At 61.0% G+C, this 22,155-nt stretch overlaps 1 protein-coding gene across 1 annotated transcript; it reads right to left on the bottom strand.

The window, feature by feature from the left end:
• Positions 1 to 165: 165 nt before the first annotated feature.
• CHLRE_15g639503v5 (uncharacterized protein) lies at positions 166 to 20,207 on the bottom strand. The gene is made up of 26 exons (XM_043070617.1): positions 19,303 to 20,207; positions 19,059 to 19,228; positions 18,774 to 18,906; positions 17,611 to 18,217; positions 16,686 to 17,032; positions 15,895 to 16,333; positions 15,332 to 15,585; positions 14,765 to 14,881; positions 13,902 to 14,357; positions 13,714 to 13,800; positions 11,390 to 12,887; positions 10,784 to 10,842; positions 10,236 to 10,329; positions 9,522 to 9,586; positions 9,133 to 9,249; positions 8,735 to 8,797; positions 8,066 to 8,375; positions 7,573 to 7,749; positions 7,266 to 7,312; positions 6,976 to 7,050; positions 5,902 to 5,928; positions 5,545 to 5,604; positions 5,212 to 5,267; positions 4,066 to 4,159; positions 3,711 to 3,762; positions 166 to 3,418 (listed from the first exon to the last, which is right to left on the bottom strand). The coding sequence occupies exons 1-26, from the start codon at positions 19,435 to 19,437 to the stop codon at positions 3,165 to 3,167; spliced, it is 5,793 nt and encodes a 1,930-aa protein (XP_042916472.1). The 5' UTR covers positions 19,438 to 20,207; the 3' UTR covers positions 166 to 3,164.
• Between the last annotated feature and the right edge of the window lie 1,948 nt (positions 20,208 to 22,155).

The following is a 22,155-nucleotide window of genomic DNA, read 5'->3' as shown; positions in this document are numbered from 1 at the left end:
GGATGTTACATCACGGTTACGCGACCACAGTGTTGTCAGATCCATGGCACGCCTGCTGCTCCCACAGGCCACCGGGTGCTTCACGCTTCCTGCCGGTTGGTACTTACAATCCTGCCGCTTGGTACTTTTATACTGTAAGGATACGTCAGGATTCGGATTTAGTGATTTACAAAGGGACCAGGACCGCCGGTCCCACACACGTGAGGGGTCCAGGCCATCGTGACAGGGCCCGGGTCGACCCCACCCCCATGCCCCTGGGCAGCGTCATTAGCGTCATCAGCAGCACCCAACCAACCCTGTTAGCAAGCCCCTAACTTGTATCAGCAACACCAGCGGCAAACGCCACCGTCAAATGCCGAGCCACACAACAACTGCACACCAACAAGAATAACAGTTCGTGAACGGCGCCACCCGCCCGCGTTCTGCACGGTGTAGGGGCGACCAAGTATGAGGGCGGCAAGCCTCTTGAATTTTCGTAAGCGCGGGCGTATGCAGGGGTGACGATATGACAGGGCGGCCAAAGAGGCAGATGGAGAGTGCCCACATGACCACGCGTGTCCGTGCCCATACGTGTACGGTAGACTGTATGCATACCCCATTTGCGTGCGTGTTGGGACCTCAGCCCAGTGCTCGTATCTTGAAGATGCCCTCAGGCACCCGGCATCTACACATGCGTAGATGACCCTGACCGCGGCATCTACACTTAAGCCCCAAGCCCCCCAAAACGTCAACGCTTCCCCCATTTTTGCGCCAAAACCGGCCAAAACCGTCTACACTGCGTAGATGCGTGGCACCCAGACCCAAAAATTTTTCTCCGCCTTCGGCGGATTTTGGGCAGATTTCTACAGTGTAGATGGAAGATACGTGCACTGCCTCAGCCCCGCCTGCCCCCCGCACACACACGGGGTAATACCGGTGTGCAGAGTGGTCGACCCCCACACTAAACGGAACAGGCGCCAAAACTAACGGCGCTAGTTCCCAAAACCACCAACGCAATAATGCATAGCTAAGAATAATACCCAAAATCAATCAAGGGAGCAAACAAACCCCGACTTCCAAAACCGCCGCGGGGCTTCCAAGCAGACCATGCCGGGCCCCCCTCCAACCTTGCCTCTCACCGCCCCACCCTTCAAACGTGCATTACTGGGTTGTTGACATCACATAAACACGCGCGGGCCGCATGCGTTGGCTTCAATACACACGTTGGCTTCATGCATGCAGATGCCCTGACATGAGGAGGCCAGGTCACTTCCCACAAAATGGCAGTTTTGCGTCACAAGGTGCCAAAACATAATCACAACCCACAAGTAAGTGCACCGAGTAAGTGAACCGGTATGATGCCCAGCAGCCGCAGCCGCAGCCACAGCCGCAGCCGCAAATGGGCTACAATGGAGTAAACACAACAAGGAGGTGGCTGCCTTATGGCAGGAACAGGGCTGATCCCGGGTCGTTATCAACCCAGCCACCTTGACGCGGGCGCCTACTAAGCACACGCCTCTATGTTGGGGGCCTTTGGCATCCCCGCAAATCCGGACGTGGCTCGCATTTTATGCTGAATATTATGAAAGGGCCCGCAAGCACGCCAAGGCGACAGAGCAAGGAATCCGCTCTCATGCATGCTTACGCTGGCACGGTCTCACGCACGCGAGCACTCGGAACGCGCTATTAGCAGTCACAATAACGCCACCGCCGAACGCGTACTGCTAACTACCGTAACTCGCTCACTCCTACTCGCTCAAAATCTGCTGCTGCTTGCGAAATACTAAGGCCACTGGCCCTGGCTGTCAGTTCATGGTGGTGGCATCACAATCATGCGGACAAACACCAACCTGCCTCCCAACACGTTCACTGCCGTGCACGGCCCTAGGCCATGCCCCCCATGATGACGTCCCGTGACGGCACTCTTCACACCCACACTACACCAGTGTAAGTGTAAGTAATATACATGTAAGTGCAAAATGAGGCGGCCACGAGCCTCGACCTTGCCGCATGTGTGTGTCTTCGCTCCTCTGCAGTGTTCACTTGGGGGGTCCACACAAACCAGCATTTTGCCGACAACTCATCACTCTCTCTCGCGCTACCATTCAGGACCATTGCATCTCGCCTTCAAACCTCTCGCTCTCTGCCAAGCCGATCGAGGCCCGAATCGCTCCTGATGCAAGCAAGCGCCAAACTTTTGATGCATGCGCCGTACTGCAGTCACCGACCATTTGCTTGCATGGTTACTCAAAGCTCGGGCCCCGCATGCTTCTAAACAAGGGCTGTAAACATGAACATGGGCTGTACAGAAAATTGCGGCAAAAATCACTCCCTCTCATGCACTCCAGTCTAGACATTCTCAAGTGCTCCCCAAGCACACATGCAATCCCGCATGCGGCTGTTCCTCCTCACTCATCCTCTCACTCACGCATCTCTGTGCACCTTCACTCCTCGTCATTGTCTGCGCGCGCCTTTTTCTCTCACAACATTAACAGATTGGTTCCACCGCGGTTCCTTCACGTCCCCGGCCATAACCTAGAGCAATCTGAAGTAGTTGCAATACAAACTTTATAAAATTAAACAACACTCTCACCAAAACTCTGCCTTGGCCCTCACTTTAATGCCGTGTCGCTCGTCAGCTACTCCTTCACACAGATCATCACGAGATCACAAGATCCCGGTTGCATCATAAGGCTGCTGAAGCAGCAGCATTATAATCATGGACGTTTCACGTCTTCATGCGTTTCGTGCGGGAAGCCGTCCCACACGCAATTCAGGGAAAGGAAGTAAGTTCAAGTGGCGCCGCAGGAACAAATATGCCAAAGCCCCGTGCACCCGGTGACACCGGCAAAGGAAGCGCGGGCCTCACCCGCTGCGCCGTACACTGTGCCACCGCTGGTTGGCATCGCCACAACGTGCGGCCGCCACCACCGCCGCCGCCGCCAGCAGTTGACGCCGCCGGCCGCCGCTGCTTAATGCCGCCGCCCCTCTTTGTCACCACCTCTGCCGCCACGCACGCGCCCTTACGCGCGGCCATCGCCTCCGCGGCCACGCACGCGCCCTTACGCGCGGCCGCCACCTATATCTGTCACCGGGCACCCCTAGTTATTCACGCCGCCGCCGCCTCTGCCGCCACGCACGCGCCCTTACGCGCGGCCGCCACCTATATCTGTCACCGGGCACCCCTAGTTATTCACGCCGCCGCCCGCGTACAGGAAGTCCGCGACGGAGGACTGCACGTGGTTGCGGTAGGCCTGCTGCGCGCCGCGGCTGGTCTTCCAGGCGCGGCCCGCGCCCAGCCTCTCCAGCTGCCTCACGAGCTCGTCGGCGGAGGGGCGGGCGGCGGCGGCGGGGTGCCAGCAGCGCTGCGCGAGGGAGCGGTAGCCGGAGGGAACCCAGCGGGGCATGCGCGGCCGCAGGCCCTCGTACGACACCGCGTCTGCGGCGAGGATTAAGGGGTGGGGGGGAAGAGGAGGCGGAGGAGGAGGCGGAGGGGGACGTGGAGGAGGAGGAGGTTGTGGAGGAGGAGGCGGAGGAGGCGGCGGAGGAGGAGGCGGAGGCGGCAGAGGAGATTAGGATAGGACGCGAAGGGAAGGGAAAGGAACGGCGGAGAGGCAATGCTATGGAGGAGGAGAATGAAGACAGGCAGGGTGCGTGAGGGAGAAAGAGAACCAGGAAAAGCTGAGATACACACGCCGCCCCTGAAGCACACACGCCGCTCGCGCACCCACCTGCAATCTGCTGCGCTGTAAGCCCCTCGTACAGCCTCACACCGCACATGACCTGTTACAGTGGGGTTAGATAGGTGGGGGAGGTGGGAGGTGGGGAAGTGGGAAGTGGGAGGTGGGGAAGTGGGAGGTGGGGAAGTGGGGTTTGTCCAAGCAAGGTTGCTGGTGCTGCTGGGCTTTGGGTGCGCGGTGCATGGAAACTCACGATGGAACCCTGTCCAAAGCCGAACACGAGCCCCAGACACGTGCCACAGCCATCTTCCAACAACTACAGAACAGCTAATAGCAATACACAAGCACAAATAACCTTGGAACAAATGCAAAAGAATGAGATCACAATAATTTTAGTCACACACACCTGGTGCATGAGGATGCCGAATGCGTAGATGTCCACCGCCGCACCGAGCGGTCGCTCGCCCATGAACACCTCGGGGGCCACGTGCGTGATGGTGCTGCGGTGGGTTGGTGGTGGGGTGTGGGGGTGGCGGTTGGGGTAGGGGTGGGTTGGGTGTGGGTGGAGTGGGGTGTGGGTGGAGTGGGTCGGTGGTAGCGCGGGGTTGTAAACACCAGCCCAAACTACTGAGGGTTTGAGGGTGTTGTGGGTGTGGGAGTTTGTTTTGGGTAGGGTAGGTGTGTGTGTGTGTGTGTGTGTGTGTGTGTGTGTGTGTGTGTGTGTGTGTGTGTGTGTGTGTGTGTGTGTGTGTGTGTGTGTGTGTGTGTGTGTGTGTGGGTGTGTGGGTGGGTGTGTGTGTGGGTGTGTGTGGGTGGGTGTGGGTGTGGGTGTGGGTGTGGGTGTGGAGTGGGGTGTGGGTGTGGGTGTGGGTGTGGGTGTGGGTGTGGGTGTGGGTGTGGGTGTGGGTGTGGGTGTGGGTGTGGGTGTGGGTGTGGGTGTGGGTGTGGGTGTGGGTGTGGGTGTGGGTGTGGGTGTGGGTGTGGGTGTGGGTGTGGGTGTGGGTGTGGGTGTGGGTGTGGGTGTGGGTGTGGGTGTGGGTGTGGGTGTGGGTGTGGGTGTGGGTGTGGGTGTGGGTGTGGGTGTGGGTGTGGGTGTGGGTGTGGGTGTGGGTGTGGGTGTGGGTGTGGGTGTGGGTGTGGGTGTGGGTGTGGGTGTGGGTGTGGGTGTGGGTGTGGGTGTGGGGCTGATGTGTGCTTGTGGGGGTACGTGATGAGGTCGGGTGGAGGCAAGGCGGGCACCAATACGCCCAAGTAACCTCACCCCCGCTAAACCTCCCGGCACGTGCATTTATCTATCATCACGGCCCATCCACTCCGCTCTCCACGGCCCAGCCATTCATGTATTTACACAAACGCACGCACGCACACACACACACACACACACACACACGCACACACACACACACACACACACACACACACACACACGCACACACACACACACACACACACACACACACACACACACGCACGCACGCACACACACACACACACACACACACACACACACACACACACACACACACACACACACACACACACACACACGCACCCGCTGGCCACCGCCTCGTCAATGACCAGCTGTCCGTCATCGTCGCGCGCCAGAGTCTGGGGGGGGGGGGGGTAGCCATCCATGGGATGGTGTGTATGGGGGGGGGGGTGTAAAATGCAAGGTGCTGGAGTTGAGAAACTAGAGGCACGAGCGTGTGGAGGGGCGGAACGAAGTGTAGGACGTTGGACGTACGCGCTTACACAGCAGGCGCAAGCACATCACACGCGCTAAGTAAGTACACACGTGCAATGTAGATAGAAAGCGCACGCACGCACAAACAAACAAACATGAAGAGACACACAGTAGCACACACCCAAACACACGCACGCACACCTTGGCCAGACCAAAGTCGGACAGCTTCACGGTGAACCCGCGGGGGTCGCGCGGCGATGTCTGCGTTGTGATTTGTTTGTGTGTGGCGTGTTTGCATTTGATTATTGGGGCGTTTGCATTCGATTGGGGCTTTTGCAGTTGGGGCGTTTGCATTTGAAGCATTTGCATTTGGGACACGAGTCGGTGAGGGCGGAGGTGAGACGGGGCACGAGTGTTAAAAGCTGGAGATTCCCGCTACCAGCCACCTCGCCACACCCAAAGCAAAGGCCCATTCATTAAGAACTTCTCGGCTGCCACCTGCAGTCACACGCCTCACACGCCACACACGCCGCACACGCACACACGCCCCTCACGCACCTTGAGCAACACGTTCTGCGGCTTAAGCTGTTTGGAGGGAGGGGAGGGGAGGGGGGTAAGCCGTCCGTATGGAGAAAAATAGAGTGAGTGATTCACAAGCATGAAGTGCCGTGGGAGCGGCAGGCGAGGGGGAACACACGCGTTTGGAAGGTGTGGGTGATGGCGCGAGGAGAGTTAGAAGGAGAGGTCGGGCGGGGGTAAATCAGGAAAGAAAGAGGATTGGGAACAGGTAGCGTGCGAGGTGATGAGGCGAGCAGACAAGAAGGCGGCAAGAGCAAAGCGTTGCAAATGGGCAAGGCAGGGCTTGCGGGGGCGCCATCGTGTGGCTAGCCAATGTGCTGTTTCCACCAGGTATCCCCAGCCACGTGCATCACGATTGTGCCGCTGCGTCCAAAACCCACCCCTCGACCCGTCCCGCAACTGCTTCCATGCTTTCAGCTTCGAGTTTAAGCCTGGCCCCGCCCCACCCTAGCCTAGCCCCGCCCCACCGCCCTAACGCGGCCCACCTCCGCACCTCACACCGCCCTCCGCGTTACCCAGCCTTCCCAATTTCCCATCCATCATTCCTATCCCCAGCCTGGTCCGGGCTCCCATGCCATCATTCCATCTTTCGCAAACGTCTGGCCCGGCCCCTCGATCCCCCGCCCCCGTGTGCACCCCCACCCCCATTACCATTCCTCCCACCCCCACCACAACCCCCACCCCCACCCACCAACTCCCTAATAACTCATCATGAATTTAAACCCCGCCCCCCCCCCCCCCCCCGCTTGCAACCAACGACTCTGCCTGTGCTCCGCTCGTTTTATTTGGTTTTGGCTTAGTTTGGGCTGGTAATTGCACCCCCCACCCACGGGGTCCGCGCGCGGCTCGCACTGTTGACATGACTCCGGAGCTGCTCTGGACTGCTCCTTCCACCTGCCGTTACACTGCCCAAGCCCGCCGGGCTACATACGGTGATGTACAACGACGCGCTTTTGCAGCTGCAGTTCTCCTTGCCGCGCGACTGTTTCCTTACGGGATTGGTTCAACGTTAACCCCCCCCCCCCCCACACACACACACACACGTCCACTCACGTCGCAGTGCACCAGGTGGAGCATGTGCATGTGCCGAAGAGCCAGAGCGATCTCTAACAGCGTCGCAAACACCGACTGCGTGTGCAATAAGTTGCATCAACGTTAGTATGTGTGATTTGACGAATGGAGTTCTAAAGGACTTGGCCGGGCATGTGGGTTAGGCTGCGTGCGTTCGGGTTGAAAGCGACCGGGTTGCGAGGAGGCGGGCGGGAAGTGGGGAAGTGGGGCGGGACGGGAGGGACAGCACCCAAACACGAACACGGCAAACACACACGAGCGCGGAGGCGCACCTTGAGGCAAACCGCGACCATAGGTTTGGAGGGGTCTGTCCCGTGGCCTGTGTCATGGACACAAATAAATAAAATAAAATTATTGAATTACGGTAGTGAGTATATGTGATAAAAGTAAGTAAACTTTTCTTAAAATCAGGGCGTGGATGCATCTGAGGGCCGGGGGAGCCGACGATGAAGGGTTTAGATCCCATTACCCGCCTACTACACACACACAAAATCCAAACACCTCAAATCATAAACACACATACATATAAACACATACGCACGCACTCCCCTCCATCATTAGCAGCAGCAGCCGCAGCACCTGCAGCAGCAGCACCACCGGTGGTGGTGGTGGTGGTCGTAGCGGTGGTGGTCGCAGTGGTGGTGCCACTACTGGTGGTGGGTGTGAGCTGCCGCAGGAAAAGGCCGTTGCCAATGGCGAGACTCAGGTTGCCCGCGTCGCAGTACTCCATGACCAGCGCCATAGAGCTGTCGGAGCCTGCGTGGGTGAATTAGTTGTATTGTCGGTTAATTCGTTGGTTATTTTATTTTATTTTTGGTCGGTTTGTTAGTGTGATTGTCAACTCCCGGAAAGTGAAGTGAGTGAGGACAGCTTCAAGTCAAGGGCGAGGGAGCTGCGGGCAAGTCCCGGGGCTTGCGTACCCCGCACAGACACAAAATGACACAAACTACAAACGCACAAACTTCAAAGCTGCAATTGCAATCGACGGCGCGTCAAGCGAAATGGCAGCGACGCCCAAGCCTGCCCCAAGCAAGCAATACGGTAACACCCGGCACCCACTCAACCCACTCACCGACATCCTGGCCCAGACCCGGCGACTCGAGCAGCGACGGCATGTGCATAAGCCGCGGGGCGGGCTTGGCCGCCGCCTCTCCCCCCACACCGCCGCCGCCGCCGCCGGCTACACCGTGATCCGCCACGTTTTCAAATGTGTCGAGTAGGCCCCCACCGCCGCCGCCGCCGCCGCCGCCAATGGCACTACCGTTGGCAATCGCGAGAATGCCCGCCAGGCCGGCGCCGCCGGCGCCGCCGCCGCCACCGCCGCCGCCGCCGCCAATGGCGGGCGGAGAGACGAGGCGGCAGTCCATGAAGAAAGTGAGAACCTGTCGGTTATGGTTGATTGGATGGTTGGTTGGTTGGTTGGTTGGTAGTTTGGACTTGACGGCAGGCGGGCAGGGTCTGCCCCGCACCGAACTTACTGGGGACGTGCCACGAGCCTGCTAAACCCCAGGGACCAGAGTCCGAGTGAGCCAATGGGCGAGCCAATACTTGTGCATGTAACCCCCCACCTTCCCAAACCCTTGCTCCCCGGTGTCATTGCGCTTGGGCCTATACCCCCCCCCCCACCACCACACACACTTGCTCCTTTGCATTGGGTTTGGTTCAGTGTGAGCTGCTATTTACATCCCTGAAAAAGACGCACAAACATGCCCGCACACACACACACGAAACACACACGCACCTGTACGATGTTGGGGTGGCTGATGGACACGCTGGCGACCAACTCGATGGCGTCGTGCAGGTTCTGTGGGGGGTTGGGCGGTTGGGGGGTTGGGCGGGAGTAGTGCGTGAGCGTGCGTTGGGCATGTGGTTGGACGCGTGTTTTAGCGTGCGTGTGTGTGGAAGTGTGTGTTTCAGCCCTTTGGATGCGTGGCGAAGCGAGGGCAGAATGGGCAAGTGCTGTTGATGGCGGTGGCGGGCGGGCCTCCAAGTAAGCTTCAAGCGTCAAGCGTCAAGCGCCTACCCATCAGGGAGGCTCCGCATTTGCAATGCAGCGCCCTCGAAGCCTACAGCCGCCCATCCCATTCCTACTCCCACGCCCACTCCCACTCACACACACACACACAACTACACACACACCTGTTTGTGCAACAGCACGGATGTGGACCGCGCCAGCAGCGGGTGGGCGGCGGCGGCGGCGGCGGTGGCGGGCTGTAGTGCGCTACTGCCGGCCGTGGGCTGAGGACTCAGCTTGGCCTGCGTTCGTTGATGGTGTGTGGTGTGTTACTACCAGAAGATTCACAACGTCCTGCGCCGCCGCTGGCACGCCTGACCCACCCAGCCATATCCATCTGCATGCCTTCACACAAGAACACACACAGACACAGACACAGACAAGCACAAAAACGCCAATGCAAACACATACGCACACACAAACACAAACACAAACACGCAAACACAGAAACAAAACAGAAACACAAACTCAAGCAAATGCCCACATCCGCCCCCCCCCACACACACACACATACCTCGTGGATGACCTTGACCGCCACCTCACTACCGTGGTACAGACCCCGGTACACCACCCCATAGCCTGCGGGGCGGGGAGGTGGTAGGGGGGTGGGTTTACATTCATGGAGGTTACATTCATGATTATTTAAGAAGTGAAGGCGTAGCCAAGTAGTGGGGTGGGGAGGGGGAGGGGTTGTAAGTACCAGCCCAACCTAAACCCAACCAAAGCTAAACTAGCGATGTGGAAAACGAAGTGTTGTGGAAAGATCACGTGTTCGAAGTGCCGACGCCCAGTAGGAACCGCAGAATCAGTAGGAACCGCAGGCCCCCGTGCATGGCAAGTTGGTAGCCATTCATGCGAGGGTTTTAATTCACATGGGGCGGAGCTTTTATGCCCAAGCCCCACGAAAAGAGATTCCAATGGCCAGTATACACTCGTCACAGGGCAGGGAGGGGGTTGCCAGATGAGTGTGAGGAACAACGGAAACTCAACCGTGCGCAAGCCCTGCACGTCCTACGCGCGCACACCCGCGTTTCCCGCTCCCTCGCTCTCATGCTCCACCCCCCGCTCTCACCTCCCCGGCCAACCTCGTCAGCAGTTGGAGCGAGTGCAGTCACACACCCAAACTGCTCAGAACCATGGCACACGCGAATCAACCACCCAGCTAACCTTTATAAATTTTGCTATCCAACAAATACACTCCTGCCTCGCTCTACTCGCTCGCTCTCACCTCCCCTGCCGACCTCATCCAGCAGCTTGAGGGAGTGCAGGTCGTTCTTCCGCATCTCACTGGCGCGGTTGTGCACGGCACTGATCTGCACGGCCTGCGTGCGTGTGTGTGTGTGTGTGTGTGTGTGTGTGTGTGTGTGTGTGTGTGTGTGTGTGTGTGTGTGTGTGTGTGTGTGTGTGTGTGTGTGTGTGTGTGTGTGTGTGTGTGTGTGTGTGTGTGTGTGTGTGTGTGTGTGTGTGTGTGTGTGTGCGTGTGTGTGTGTGTGTGTGTGTGTGTGTGTGTGTGTGTGTGTGTGTGTGTGTGTGTGTGTGTGTGTGTGTGTGTGTGTGTGTGTGTGTGTGTGTGTGTGTGTGTGTGTGTGTGTGTGTGTGTGTGTGTGTGTGTGTGTGTGTGTGTGTGTGTTTTGTGTGTTGGGTTTGCAAAGATTGGTACGGAGAAGTGGGAGAAGGGGGAGACTTCATGTCAAGAACAACTGAACGAAGAGTGTGTGGTTCACACGGGCAAGCCCTCCCTCGCGCGCCGCCCAGCCCAGACACGCTCCTCATCACCTGTGCCGCTTTAAGCCGCTCATGCATGATCGAGATGATGGGCGCAATCTTGGAGGCACCTGTGACGTGGGCCAACGTAACAGCAACACAAGCACATATAAATCACTAACAAGACAAGCTTCTCGACAAACAAAGGTTGCAGCAACCAGGATACAGTACCGTTCACCAAGATAACAAGACAAGGGTGCTCCATTCACAAGCAAGGGTCGCAGAGCCAAAGCCTGTGCGCATGTATCGCCGGAGCAGCATTGCCGCTTTCGCCGGTTGAGCCGCCCCCCCCCCCCCGCATTGCCGCTTCTGCCTTATATCGACATGCGTTGCTGAACTAATGCGTACGTAGACCAGAGCGGAAGGCTCCCTCCGCGCCGTTACTCGAACCGAACACGCCAAACACCACACGACACGACACGACACGACGCCAAACGCGTCCCAAACCCCCACCCCCAACGTCCCCAAACCCCACCTCGCGGGCTGCCTCAAGCCAGAAGGACACAACACGACAGGTCACGCCACGCCACACTAGCAAACACGCCGTGCGAGTTTCCCAAGCCCCCCACAAACAAGTGCCCAAAACCCAACCCCATCCACCCACTCCCAGAACCCCACCTCGCGGACTCATGGCTGCCTCCAGCCGGAACGACACGCTCTTGCGTCGCATGTGCTTCATCCTCTCGCGGTGCCTGTCGCCAACCGCCTCCGTCCCACGGGCCATCGCCAAACCGCCGCCACCGCCGCCGCCGCCACCCGCCGCCACCACCGCCGCCTCCGTAGCTGCTGCTGAGGCTGCCAAACCGGCAGGCCCCGGCGGCATACCCGGCGGCGTCAGCAGCCTGGATCCGTTGACGCCGCCGCCAGCGCCGCCAGCGGTGACGGCGGGAGCAGCGGCGGTGGCGGTGAGACCGTTGCAGCCGCCAAGCTCTGCGGCAAACAAGGCAGCGCCGGCGCTGGCGGCGGCGGCGCCGCCGGCGCCGCTGGCAGCGGACGCCGGCGCCGGCACACCCGCGGGTCCGGTCCAGACGTTCCGAGCAACGGCGGCGGCGGCGCCGCCAGCCATTAGGCTGTTGCTGGTGTCCAAGATCTCACCGGCGGCGGCGGCGGCGGCGCCAACGCTGGCATCTGCAGTGCCGGCTGGTCTTGCCTTCGCCTGCTGATCGGGTGCCGTTGTAGCCGTTACCGTCGGCGCGAGCCTCATCAGCCCGCCGGCAGCAGCCTCACTGCCGGCGGCGGCGGCGGCGGCGGTTTCTAAAGGATGGTTGGCGGCGGAAGAGCCGCCGCCGCCGCCGCCGCCGTTGCCGCCGCCGCCGCCGGCCACCCAGCCTAGGAGGGCGCGGAACGACTTGCGCGCTGACGGCGGTTTCTTTGCTGCCTTCAGCCCCGCCGCAGCGGCGGCGGCGGCGGCGGCGGGCGTCACTAGCTTTCCATCACCAGCGGCGGCGGCGCCGCCGCCGCCGCCACTGCTGCCCCCCCGTGGCGTTGCCCCTCCCAACAGAGCCGCCACTGCCGCCGCCATGCCGCCGCCGCCGCCCGCGCCGACGGCGGCGCCAAGGCTGGGCGACTGGTGGACGGAGAACGGGGGCGACTGAAGCTGCGGCGGCACCGCCGCCGCCGGCGGCGGCGGCGCTAAGAACGTTTGGCCGCCGCCGCCACCGCCGCCGCCGCCGCCGCCAATGCTGCTTCCATTCTTGTTGGCGGCGGCGGTGGCGGTGGCGGCGGCGCCGCCTATGCCACTGGCGGCGGCGCCAATGCCCCCCATTGCGTCCAGCAAAGCGTCTACGGCCTCCTTTCCAAATACCTCACCAATCATGCCACACGCGCCGCTGGCGCCGTAGCCGCCACCGCAGCCTCCACCGGCGGCGGCGGCGGCGGCGGCGGCGGCGTTGTCATTCGCACTCGCTGCCGCCGCCGCCGCCGTTAACGTTACCGGGGCGGCCAGCTGCAGAGGAGCCTGCGGCTGTTGCTGTTGCTTCTGCTGCGGCTGATCTTGTTTCGGGTGCAGGCCAAAGTCCTCTTCCTCCTCCATCTCTTCTCCCTCCTCCGCGCCTTCTGAGCCTGAAGAGACGCCGCCGCCGCGGCGTGTGTGGTGGCCGCGCTTGCGTAGCGGCACCTGAGAGTGTGAGGGCGAGTTAGGCCAGGTTAGACCGGCCGTTGGTTGATTGGTTGGCTAATGATGGTTGTGTAGGTTGTGTGCTTAGGCCGGTGAGGTTGGGCGGGTTGGGTTTGGAGGGTTTCCGGGCAGGCGGTGGGTGGTGGGGCAGTGCACGTGGTGTTTCGTGTGTGTGTGTGTGTGTGTGTGTGTGTGTGTGTGTGTGTGTGTGTGTGTGTGTGTGTGTGTGTGTGTGTGTGTGTGTGTGTGTGTGTGTGTGTGTGTGTGTGTGTGTGTGTGTGTGTGTGTGTGTGTGTGTGTGTGTGTGTGTGTGTGTGTGTGTGTGTGTGTGTGTGTGTGTGTGTGTGTGTGTGTGTGTGTGTGTGTGTGTGTGTGTGTGTGGACTGCTGTGTGCACGGCTGCGGGCGCGGGAACGGGATGTGCACATACACATACACATACACGCCCACATGCTCACTTAGCATACACACACGCGCAGCCCCCATCCCATGGCCCCCACCCCCGTCACCCCATGCCACCCCTTCACACACACACGCACAAGCACATATTCCCCCCGCCTTCTTCGGTTGTGCCCACCCCTGTAATAACCACCTGCCCACACCCTTTTGAGGTGCCTGTCCCCCCCTCGTTTTCGTTGGTTTTGGTTTTGGTTTTACAACCCCCTCTACAGCGAGATGGTCTACCGTCTATCACTCCCTCAACTAGTCATGAATGTAACCCCCTTACAACGCCTCTGCCTGTGCTCCGCTCGTTTGGGTTGGGTTGCTTTCGTTTGGACTGGTATTTACACCTTTCCCCCCGCCCCCAAACACACACGTTTCCCCACCTTCTTCAGGTGCGCCGCCAGCACCGCCCACTCGTCCCGCAGCGAGGGCTCAGAGGAGATACGGGCCCACACCACCGGCGCCAGAGCCTGAGGAGCAGAGAGTGGGGGTCAGGTTACCTTCATGATTGAATCAAGAAGCAGAGCTGTAGCAACAGTGGCACCAGGCAACAACACCAGACCAGACCCACCATGGCCAGCTCCCTCAGGCTCCGCACCACCGCCTGCAGCAGCGGCCGCGGCGTGGACTGACCAAACGTTGCGTACAGCGCAAGCAGCGGACCATTGGCCCCGCCGCCGCCGCCGCCGCCGCCAGCACCGCCGCCGCCGCCGCTGCTTCCTGTACAGCCCAAATCTTCAGCGGCGGTCCCGGCGCCGGCGGCGCCGGCGGCGCCGTCGCCGGCAGCAGTGCTGTTAATGCGGCCCCCGGCCGCGTTGGGCGTGACCCTCGGGTCACTGCTTCCCTGGGAGCCGAAGAGGCGGATGCCACCGCTGGCGGCGTTGTTGGAGGCGGCGGTGGACGCACGGGAGGCGGCGGTGGCGGCGGCGGAGGAGGAGGCCGCGGGGGAGGCCGCGGCGAGGGCGAGGGAGAGGGGCAGGGAGGCGTGCCGGGAGAGGACCAGGTCTTTGGGGTAGGACTTGGTGTCCTGTGTGGCGTGTGTGTTTCGTGTGTGGGTGTGTGGGTGTGTTTCGTGGGCTTGTGTGACAGGAAAGCGCATAATGGGCAAGGGATGCCCCTCTCAACAAGCCTGAATCTTAAGTCCCCCCCATAACCCCCACGCTCTCCTCCTGCATTGGGCACGGTTAAGTTTGGGCGGGTATCTACAATCCCACCTCACCCACCCATCCACACACACCTGGGTGTTCGCCGCGCGGTCGTTCACGCAGACAGCCCCCCTCCCACGCCCCTTCCAGCCAACCTGGATACAAGCCCCTTTACACAAAACTGGATTCACGCCCTCTCAGCCAACCCGGATCCAAACACTTTTTAAGGTACAAAACTGGATCTGGATCCAAATTTCCCCAGTCCACAAAGACACACACACACACGCGCCTGGATGTGTGCCGCGCAGTCATCCACGCACAGCCCCGCCGCCCCCTGCGCTAGGGCCTGGGCCAGCAGTGTGCCGGGCAGCGGCAGTGTGTGTCCGTGCAGTAGCTTGCGGGGGGGCTGAGGAGGAGGAGTGGGAGGGGGGGCGCAGGAAGGGCAGAAGGGATGGAAGGAGGGAGGGATGGAGGGATGGAGGGAGGGTTTACATGTATGATTATTTTAAGGAGAGGAGATGGGTGGCAAGCTTTACAAACATCGGGAGCAGGATGCAAGCAGGGGAATCAGGGGACAGCAGGGTGGGAGAGGAGGGGGGTAGCCATTCATGCGAACGGTTTGAATGAAACATCTATGGAAGTGCCGAGGGATGGTGGTGGTGGCGGTGAGACTTATGAGTAAGGAGGGAAGAGAAGAAAAGCGGCAAGGGGCAAGGAAGGCCAAAGAGAAAACGGAGGCCAAGGGGGCAAGGAGGGTCAAGGGTGAAGGGAGCGAGAAAGAGTCCGCCGAACCCAAACCGCCATGAGACGAGGGCGGATGCACAATCCGGACTCATCAGCTCACACACACACTCACATCCGTGCCCTTGCCTCCACGCCACAGCGAGGCGCCGCCCTCCATCACCAATGACCCAAACGCGCCGCCGCCGCCGCCACCGCCGCTTGTGGCATTGGTGGCGTTGGTGGTGGCGGCGGCGGCGGCGTAGCCGTTGGCGAAGCTGGACCCACGGGCCATGGGCAGCAGGGCATGTATCCAGGCGGCGCCGTGAGCGCCGCCTACCAGTCCGCCGGCCGCACCGCCGCCTGCATTGCCGCCGGCTCCCGCCTCGCCTGTTGTTGGGGTTTTTGCGTGTGTGTGTTGGGGGGTTGTAAAAACCATCCCAAACTAAACCAAAACCAACGAGGGGGGGATAGAGAGGAGGAGAGGGCACGTGGGAGGTGTGGGAGCGAGGCTGTTGGTTACTGTGGGGGCGTGCGTGTGTTTTGGGGGAAGGAGCGCTTTTCACAAAAGCTCAGTTTTGACATGCAATGCCCGCACGCCTGCACCCGCACATCTGCGCCCGCTCCTTCATACCGCCGCGTCCGAATCTCGCACCCACACACACACGCTCGTCAGGACATACCATGACACACACGCACCTGGGCTGGCCTCTGACGGCAGCCCCAGCAGCCCAAGAGCCCCCGCGGGGGTGCTGCTGCGAAGAGCCACGTTCGCCACCACCGCTCCCACACCGCCGCCCGCCCCGCCACACAGCGGCGGTGCGGGAGCGGCGGCGGCGCCCGCTGTCTGCGGCGGCGCCGCCACGCGTGGCGGCGGCGGCGGCGGCATCAGCACATCGCAGCTGGGCCGCGGCCGCACCCGCAGCGGATCCGGCGGCGGCGGCAGCGGCGGCGATGGCGCGATGATGGAGGCGTGGGAGGAGATGCGGCCGAAGAGGCTGGTGGCGGCGGCGGCGGCGGTGCTGCCGATACTGGAGCCGACGGCGCCGCCGCCGCTGGTGGCGATGCCTCCCAAGCCGCCGTCGCTGAGGGGGTCTGTGTGACGATCTACCGGGAAGATGGCTGCGCTCTGGAATGCCTGTGTGTGTTTGTAGGGGCGTGAGAAATGGCATTACAAGTCATGAAGTCATGAAGGGGCGTGAGACATGTTTGCAGGGGCGTGACGAACAGGGTTTCAAAGCATGATCAATTACTGATCGAAGCCGCAGCCGGGCGGGAAAGTAAGGCCATGGAATGGGGCGGCGACGTGGGCTCTCACCCATCAAGCCAACCCACCAACCACCTCAGTACGACAACCGGAGAGAGCCCTCCCGTACTCCCTGGCCACGCAGTCAGAACATGCGCCTACAAGGACAAACATACTGTCACATACAACAACACAACCCCTTCAAAACACACTCCCAAACACACACGCGCCCATCCACACCCACCGCGTGTACGAATGCCACGCGGATGCTGGCGGCACGCACGTGCGCCACGCTCTCCGTCGCCACCGCCGCCGCCGCGCCCAGCGCCGCCACTATCTCACTCAACGCCGTCGCGCGACGCAGCGCCGCCAGCGGCCCGGCGGCGGCGGCTCCGCCGCCGGCACCGCCGCCGCCGCCGCCGCCGCCGCCGCCGCAAGCGGCGGCGCTGGGGGTCAGCAGCAGGGAGGGGGGCGGTGGGGCGAAGGGCGCGGGTCCGACCAGGGCGGCGGCGGCGGTGGCGAGGTGGCAGGTGAGGAAGGCGGACACGCAGCGGAGAGCGTCGGTGGTCCAGGAGGGGGGGCGGGCGTGGGCTGCGGGTGGGGGGGGGATTACATTCATGATTGATACAGCAGTGAAGGGAGGGGGGTGTTGTAAATTCCAGCCCAAACTAAATCAAACCAAGCAAGGGGGGGACAACGGGAGGGAGGGGAGGGCCAGGGCCGGCGCTTGAGGGCGCAGCAGGGCGTGAGGGTGCAGGGCTTGAGGGCGGGGGGCTTTAAGGCGGGGGGCGGAGCCGCGGAGGGCTTGCGCGGATTTGCAGCGAGCAGGGCGGCAGCGGTGGTGTATGTGGCGGTCAAAATTGCAAATGGAGCCAGCCGCGAAGGCTTGCAAGCGCGCGCTCGCCTTGCATTGCAAACCGTGTGTCGCCACTCCACGGTTTCCTCCCATGATCCCATCTCTGATCGCATTCCCCATGCCCCTCCAACTGCCGCGCCCTCGCCCCTGCTTAAGGCACACCGTAAATCCTCCGATGAACCCTGGGACACCCGAACCCCCAGCCTTCCAGCCCCCCAACCCAACCACCCAACCAGCTGCCCAACCACCAACTAACTGCCCAACCAACCAACTACCCAACCAACCCAACCGCCGCCCCCCGCCGCTCACTCACCCCGGCTGGCCAGGCCCAGCACCCCAACCGCCACGCCATGCGCCTCGATCCGCGCCGCCACAAACTGCCGACAGCCGTGCTGCGCCGCCAACCGCCGCCATTCGTATGGCAGCGCCGCCGCCGTCGCGACGCGCTCGGGACCGCCACCGCCGCCACTACCGCCGCCGCCGCCGCCGCCGCCGCCGCCACCGCCGCCGCCGCCGCCACTGCCACCGCCGCAGGCACCGCCACTGGCACTGTCCGGCGCGCCATTGACTCCACCGCCGGTGCCCAGGGTGCCGTGCGTGTTGGCGCTGGATGACGACCCGCTCGTTAGCAGCTGCTGCTGCTGCTCCTGCTGCTGTTGCTTCTGGGGCTTTTGCTGTTGCGGGACTTGTTGCTGGACTTGTTGTTGCTGGGGTTGCACCAGCTGCTGCGGTGGCGGCGGCCGCTGCTTGAACGACGAGCCGGCGGCGGGGCCAGGGATGGCGCCACCGCCGCCACCGCCGCTGCCGCTGCCACCGCCGCCGCCGCCGCTGCCACCACTGGTGGGGGCGACGAGCTCTCGGTAGACCACCCCCGCCACCGCCGCCATCGTCGCCTCCTCGCTGCCGCTGCCATTAGTCATCTGTGGGTTGGGGGTTGCGGGGGTGCGGGTTTGCGGGGACACGTGGGCAGGGGTGTGGACAGGGGTGTCGCACGTGAGCGCACGGCCACGTACAGGCCACATGGCGGCCTTGACACATGTGCTGTACAGCTGTACGGTCTGTACAAAGAGTCTGGTCTTTCCTTGTCTGCTCTTGCATGCCTGCTGGAAACGGTGACTTGGAGGACTCCACTGTCCCCCCCCCTCCCCCCCAGTCTTCAGTGCATCCTGTACCGCTTTCCCAACGATCTTTGCGCCCCCACCCCCACCACACACACACACGCAACCATACCTGGCAGCCGATAGCAGTCACGGCCTAGCTAGCGTTACGTTCCCCTCACTCAAGGATTGCGTCTGGGTGGAAGTGCTGCAACGCCGCGCCGCCGTTTCAGACACGCGGTAGCGTTCCCTACGCCCAGCTCCATTGACATCCGCACGGTCACAGTCACAGCCCCCCCCCCTAAAGACAGCGAGGCTTCCTGTCAAGCTGATACTCCAACCTAATTTCTCCCCCAAGCAAATCCCTTAGAAGCCCCACCTGCAGCTGCTCCAGCTGCTCAAGGCACAGCTGCGGGACGCAGGCATTCTGCCAGGCGCCGGAGCAGAGCCGCGGCTCGACGCCAACGCCCGCCAAAATGCTGCCCTGGCCCTCGCCGTCGAGAATGTATATGCTGCAACATCGCAACAGCATAAGAATTTGAGCTCAGTCATAGGCCACGATGTGTCCACGTATTTATGCAGCCCCCACCTGAAAGTGTCCTCGCGTGGAATCTGTCCGCTATTGCAGTGGACCCCAAGTCGGCGACGCAGCACGCATGCATACCTGACTTGGTCGGCTTCAAAACACGACGCCAGGCAGCTGGCAGCGGCGTCCAGTGCCGAGAACCATCCCTGCTGCGGGCTGGCACCCAGGTTTGCCAGCACTGGAACCGCGGCAAGAAGCCCTGTGTTGATAATATCATGACGCGACCTATCCGCGCCATCGTCAGGGCGCTGCGGAAAAAAGAAGAGACGAAGGGCACACCCTTGAGGTTGCGCTACAAAATATTGCAGCTAGAGCTTCCTACCTGTCGTGTCTTTGCAGCGCTGCTAGCAACATCACTCGGCGGGCCCCCGGAGCTCCAGGCGCACCCAATGCTTGAGTGGTCACTGGGCGCGGTTGCGCTGGATTTGGGCGCACTGAAACATGATAATAGTCCCATCCTTATTGAAAGGTGGTGTAAGAGTTCAGAAAACAATCGCGACCTATACTAACGCTCTTGGCCGCTTTGCACTGCTAGAGGAGACATTTGCCATAGAATTCTGTAATGCAGGCAGTATGCAACTCAATTGTGTGAGTCGCGGCATAACATTTTGCGCATGCAGAAACTACAGCAGAGCGCCGTGCACGTCGTATGGCTCTCCGAGTTTTACAAAGCACCAGATGCTGGTATGCACGCACAATAGCCACAACCTCTTTCGCAAGGCATACATCGCTGGGCAGCAAAGACGTGTTTTGGCGGCAAGTCGGGATGTTGGGCGGCGTGGTGCCCGAATTGGGTGCCCAGCACTGGCCAGCCGGAAGAGTATGACACACAGCAAGGAAACCAGATTTGGAGCACTGAAGACGCGAAGCGGTGCACATGTTGCAAAACGTGCACGCACCTTTAGTGCGCAAGTCGTCGGCACGACCGCGTTGTCCATGTCCAGTGCAGCAAATCCATCAGGTCGCCGTTCGTGTCTGTATGCGTCAGTTCGCCACCTTTTTGATATGCTGGATCTTGTTCCTTTGCGCTTGTACCCAACGTCGATTCCTTGTGCCCTTGTGCCCAGACCTATGGCCCATGCCACAGCTTGCGCACGCCAGGACACGCCAGATCACCCGCTGGGCCAAAATTCTCCCGGATGTCCGGGTAGTTCACTCCCCTCGCGGGGCTGGTTACGGGGCGCTACATCAGCGTGCGAAATGCCAGGATCGAACTAGCGACCTTTAGATCTTCAGTCTAACGCTCTCCCAACTGAGCTAATTCCGCTCAATCGACCTGTCCACCGCCGCCCCCGCCCACCTCACGGACACACGCCGCGCACCCTCCGGCGACGCCGGGCTGGACTCCAAGCTAATTCCGCTCAATCGACCTGTCCACCGCCGCCCCCGCCCACCCCACGGACACACACCGCGCACCCTACGGCGACGCCGGGCCGTCCTCCCTCCTCATGGCGGAGGGGGCTCAGCTCGTGCGGGAGCAGTTCCAGCCCTCCCCTGCTGTCGCCAGCACATTGACGGACCGTGCCCACGCTATCGCCGCGGTCAACTCCTTGCTACAAAATGTCAAACCCTCCTGGGTGGCAGCCACAAGGCTACGCTTGCCTGCGCCTACCCTGTCAACCTTGTTTCCACCTGCCGCCGCAACCTTTGCGACCTTGCTGCCCTCTGAGGACGAAGTGGTAGTTTTAGATGTCAGCCGCATGGGATGGTGTGCCTCAGGGCATTACTGCCAGGGGTCGTATCTTGTTTTGGGGGTAATGTCTAGCTCCAGACAAAAACGGCCGGGTGGCCGCCGTCTTTTGTCTGGGCACATGGCGGTTTGGGGGCTTCTCCATAGGAATTCGGACAAAACCCGCCCCAAACCCGGGCCAACAAAGTCTCGCCCCAGACATTAGCCCCCGGGAGTAATGTCTAGGAAACGGCCAAAATGTCCAATTAATCAGGGGGGGGGTTACGAACAATAGTTCCAGACCCCACCCCGCAAAACCTCCCGACCCCCCTGACCGACGACCGACCGTGCCGTACCATGCCGTACACCCCCTAAATCCCCTCTGTTTTCTTCCAGGATGTTGCCAAACGACTGCTTTCAGCGAGCTCTATTAACATGTAAACACGGAAAGTTCGTCGGGCGCGTCTTGACCACAGCCATGTTGTCGACATGTTGTGAACATCTTTCGGCCGTTCAGTTGCACCCGTGTAAAGCACGCTTACGAGTCTTACCTACGCATGGGGCATACAAATGCGTTTTCCTCCGGCGCGCAAGCACCGGTCCGCGACTTGTGGCACGTTCTGGTCAGGCGAGACATGTCGCACCCCAACATCCCAACCCGACATGTGTTGACGGGCGGTAGCCCTTCGTCTACTGGTAGGCTCCTGACGTTTGCCAGCCATTAAAAGCATCCATTACATGCTTTGGGCAACGGTCTGGGCTTGCCCTGCTGTCTTATGAGGCCCAGACGAAAGTTTCCGGCACACCGTGACGAAACCTTGGGGACCCCGGGGACCGACGACCGACCCTGAGCTTTGGGGGCCCATATCTCCGCAATTACTACCCTGATCAAAATTCTGAAAGCAGATCCTGAACGCTCTCGTCAAGCTCTTTCGATTTGAAGGGTGGGGTATGTCTGCGGCATCCTTACCCCCCCCTGAATTAATGTCTGGAGACATTAAGATAGGAGCCCTGATTACTGCAGCCTCAGTCGGCAACTACTGCACTCTCAACACGGGCGGCCGGGCGCCCGGCCAGGCGGCCAGGTCTAGGCGGCTTAGCCAACTTCCGAGGCCGCACCTGTTTGGCCTTCGCTGCAGCAGTGACTGTAGCTGTTGGGGCGTAACTGTGAGAGTTTTGGGTGTGGTGCGAGTGGCTGTTCAAGCCGCGGGACTGGGTTACTTGGCAAGGGCCGTGGAGCAATCCAACCCTACATGGTATGTGCACCTGTGTGCACACATCCCGACGTCGTCCTTCCTCGATTGTTTTGGGCCTCAGTAGACGATGAATGATTGCTCATAACCATCAAACTGTCGTTGTTACAAAGACATCATTGTACACTGACGAGAGGAAGCGGTTGCGACCTTCACCTATGCCTATGGTTGACAAGAGTACCGGTAACTCTGCGGTGATTCTCCCATGATAAGATCTAAATTGATGAAGCTGTAGCTTGATCTCATTATGAGC

This window comes from Chlamydomonas reinhardtii, chromosome 15 (assembly GCF_000002595.2).
Source record: "Chlamydomonas reinhardtii strain CC-503 cw92 mt+ chromosome 15, whole genome shotgun sequence".
NCBI classification, from domain to species: Eukaryota; Viridiplantae; Chlorophyta; class Chlorophyceae; order Chlamydomonadales; family Chlamydomonadaceae; genus Chlamydomonas; species Chlamydomonas reinhardtii.
Note: the sequence above shows the minus strand (reverse complement) of the source record. Positions and strands in the feature narration are given on the sequence as shown.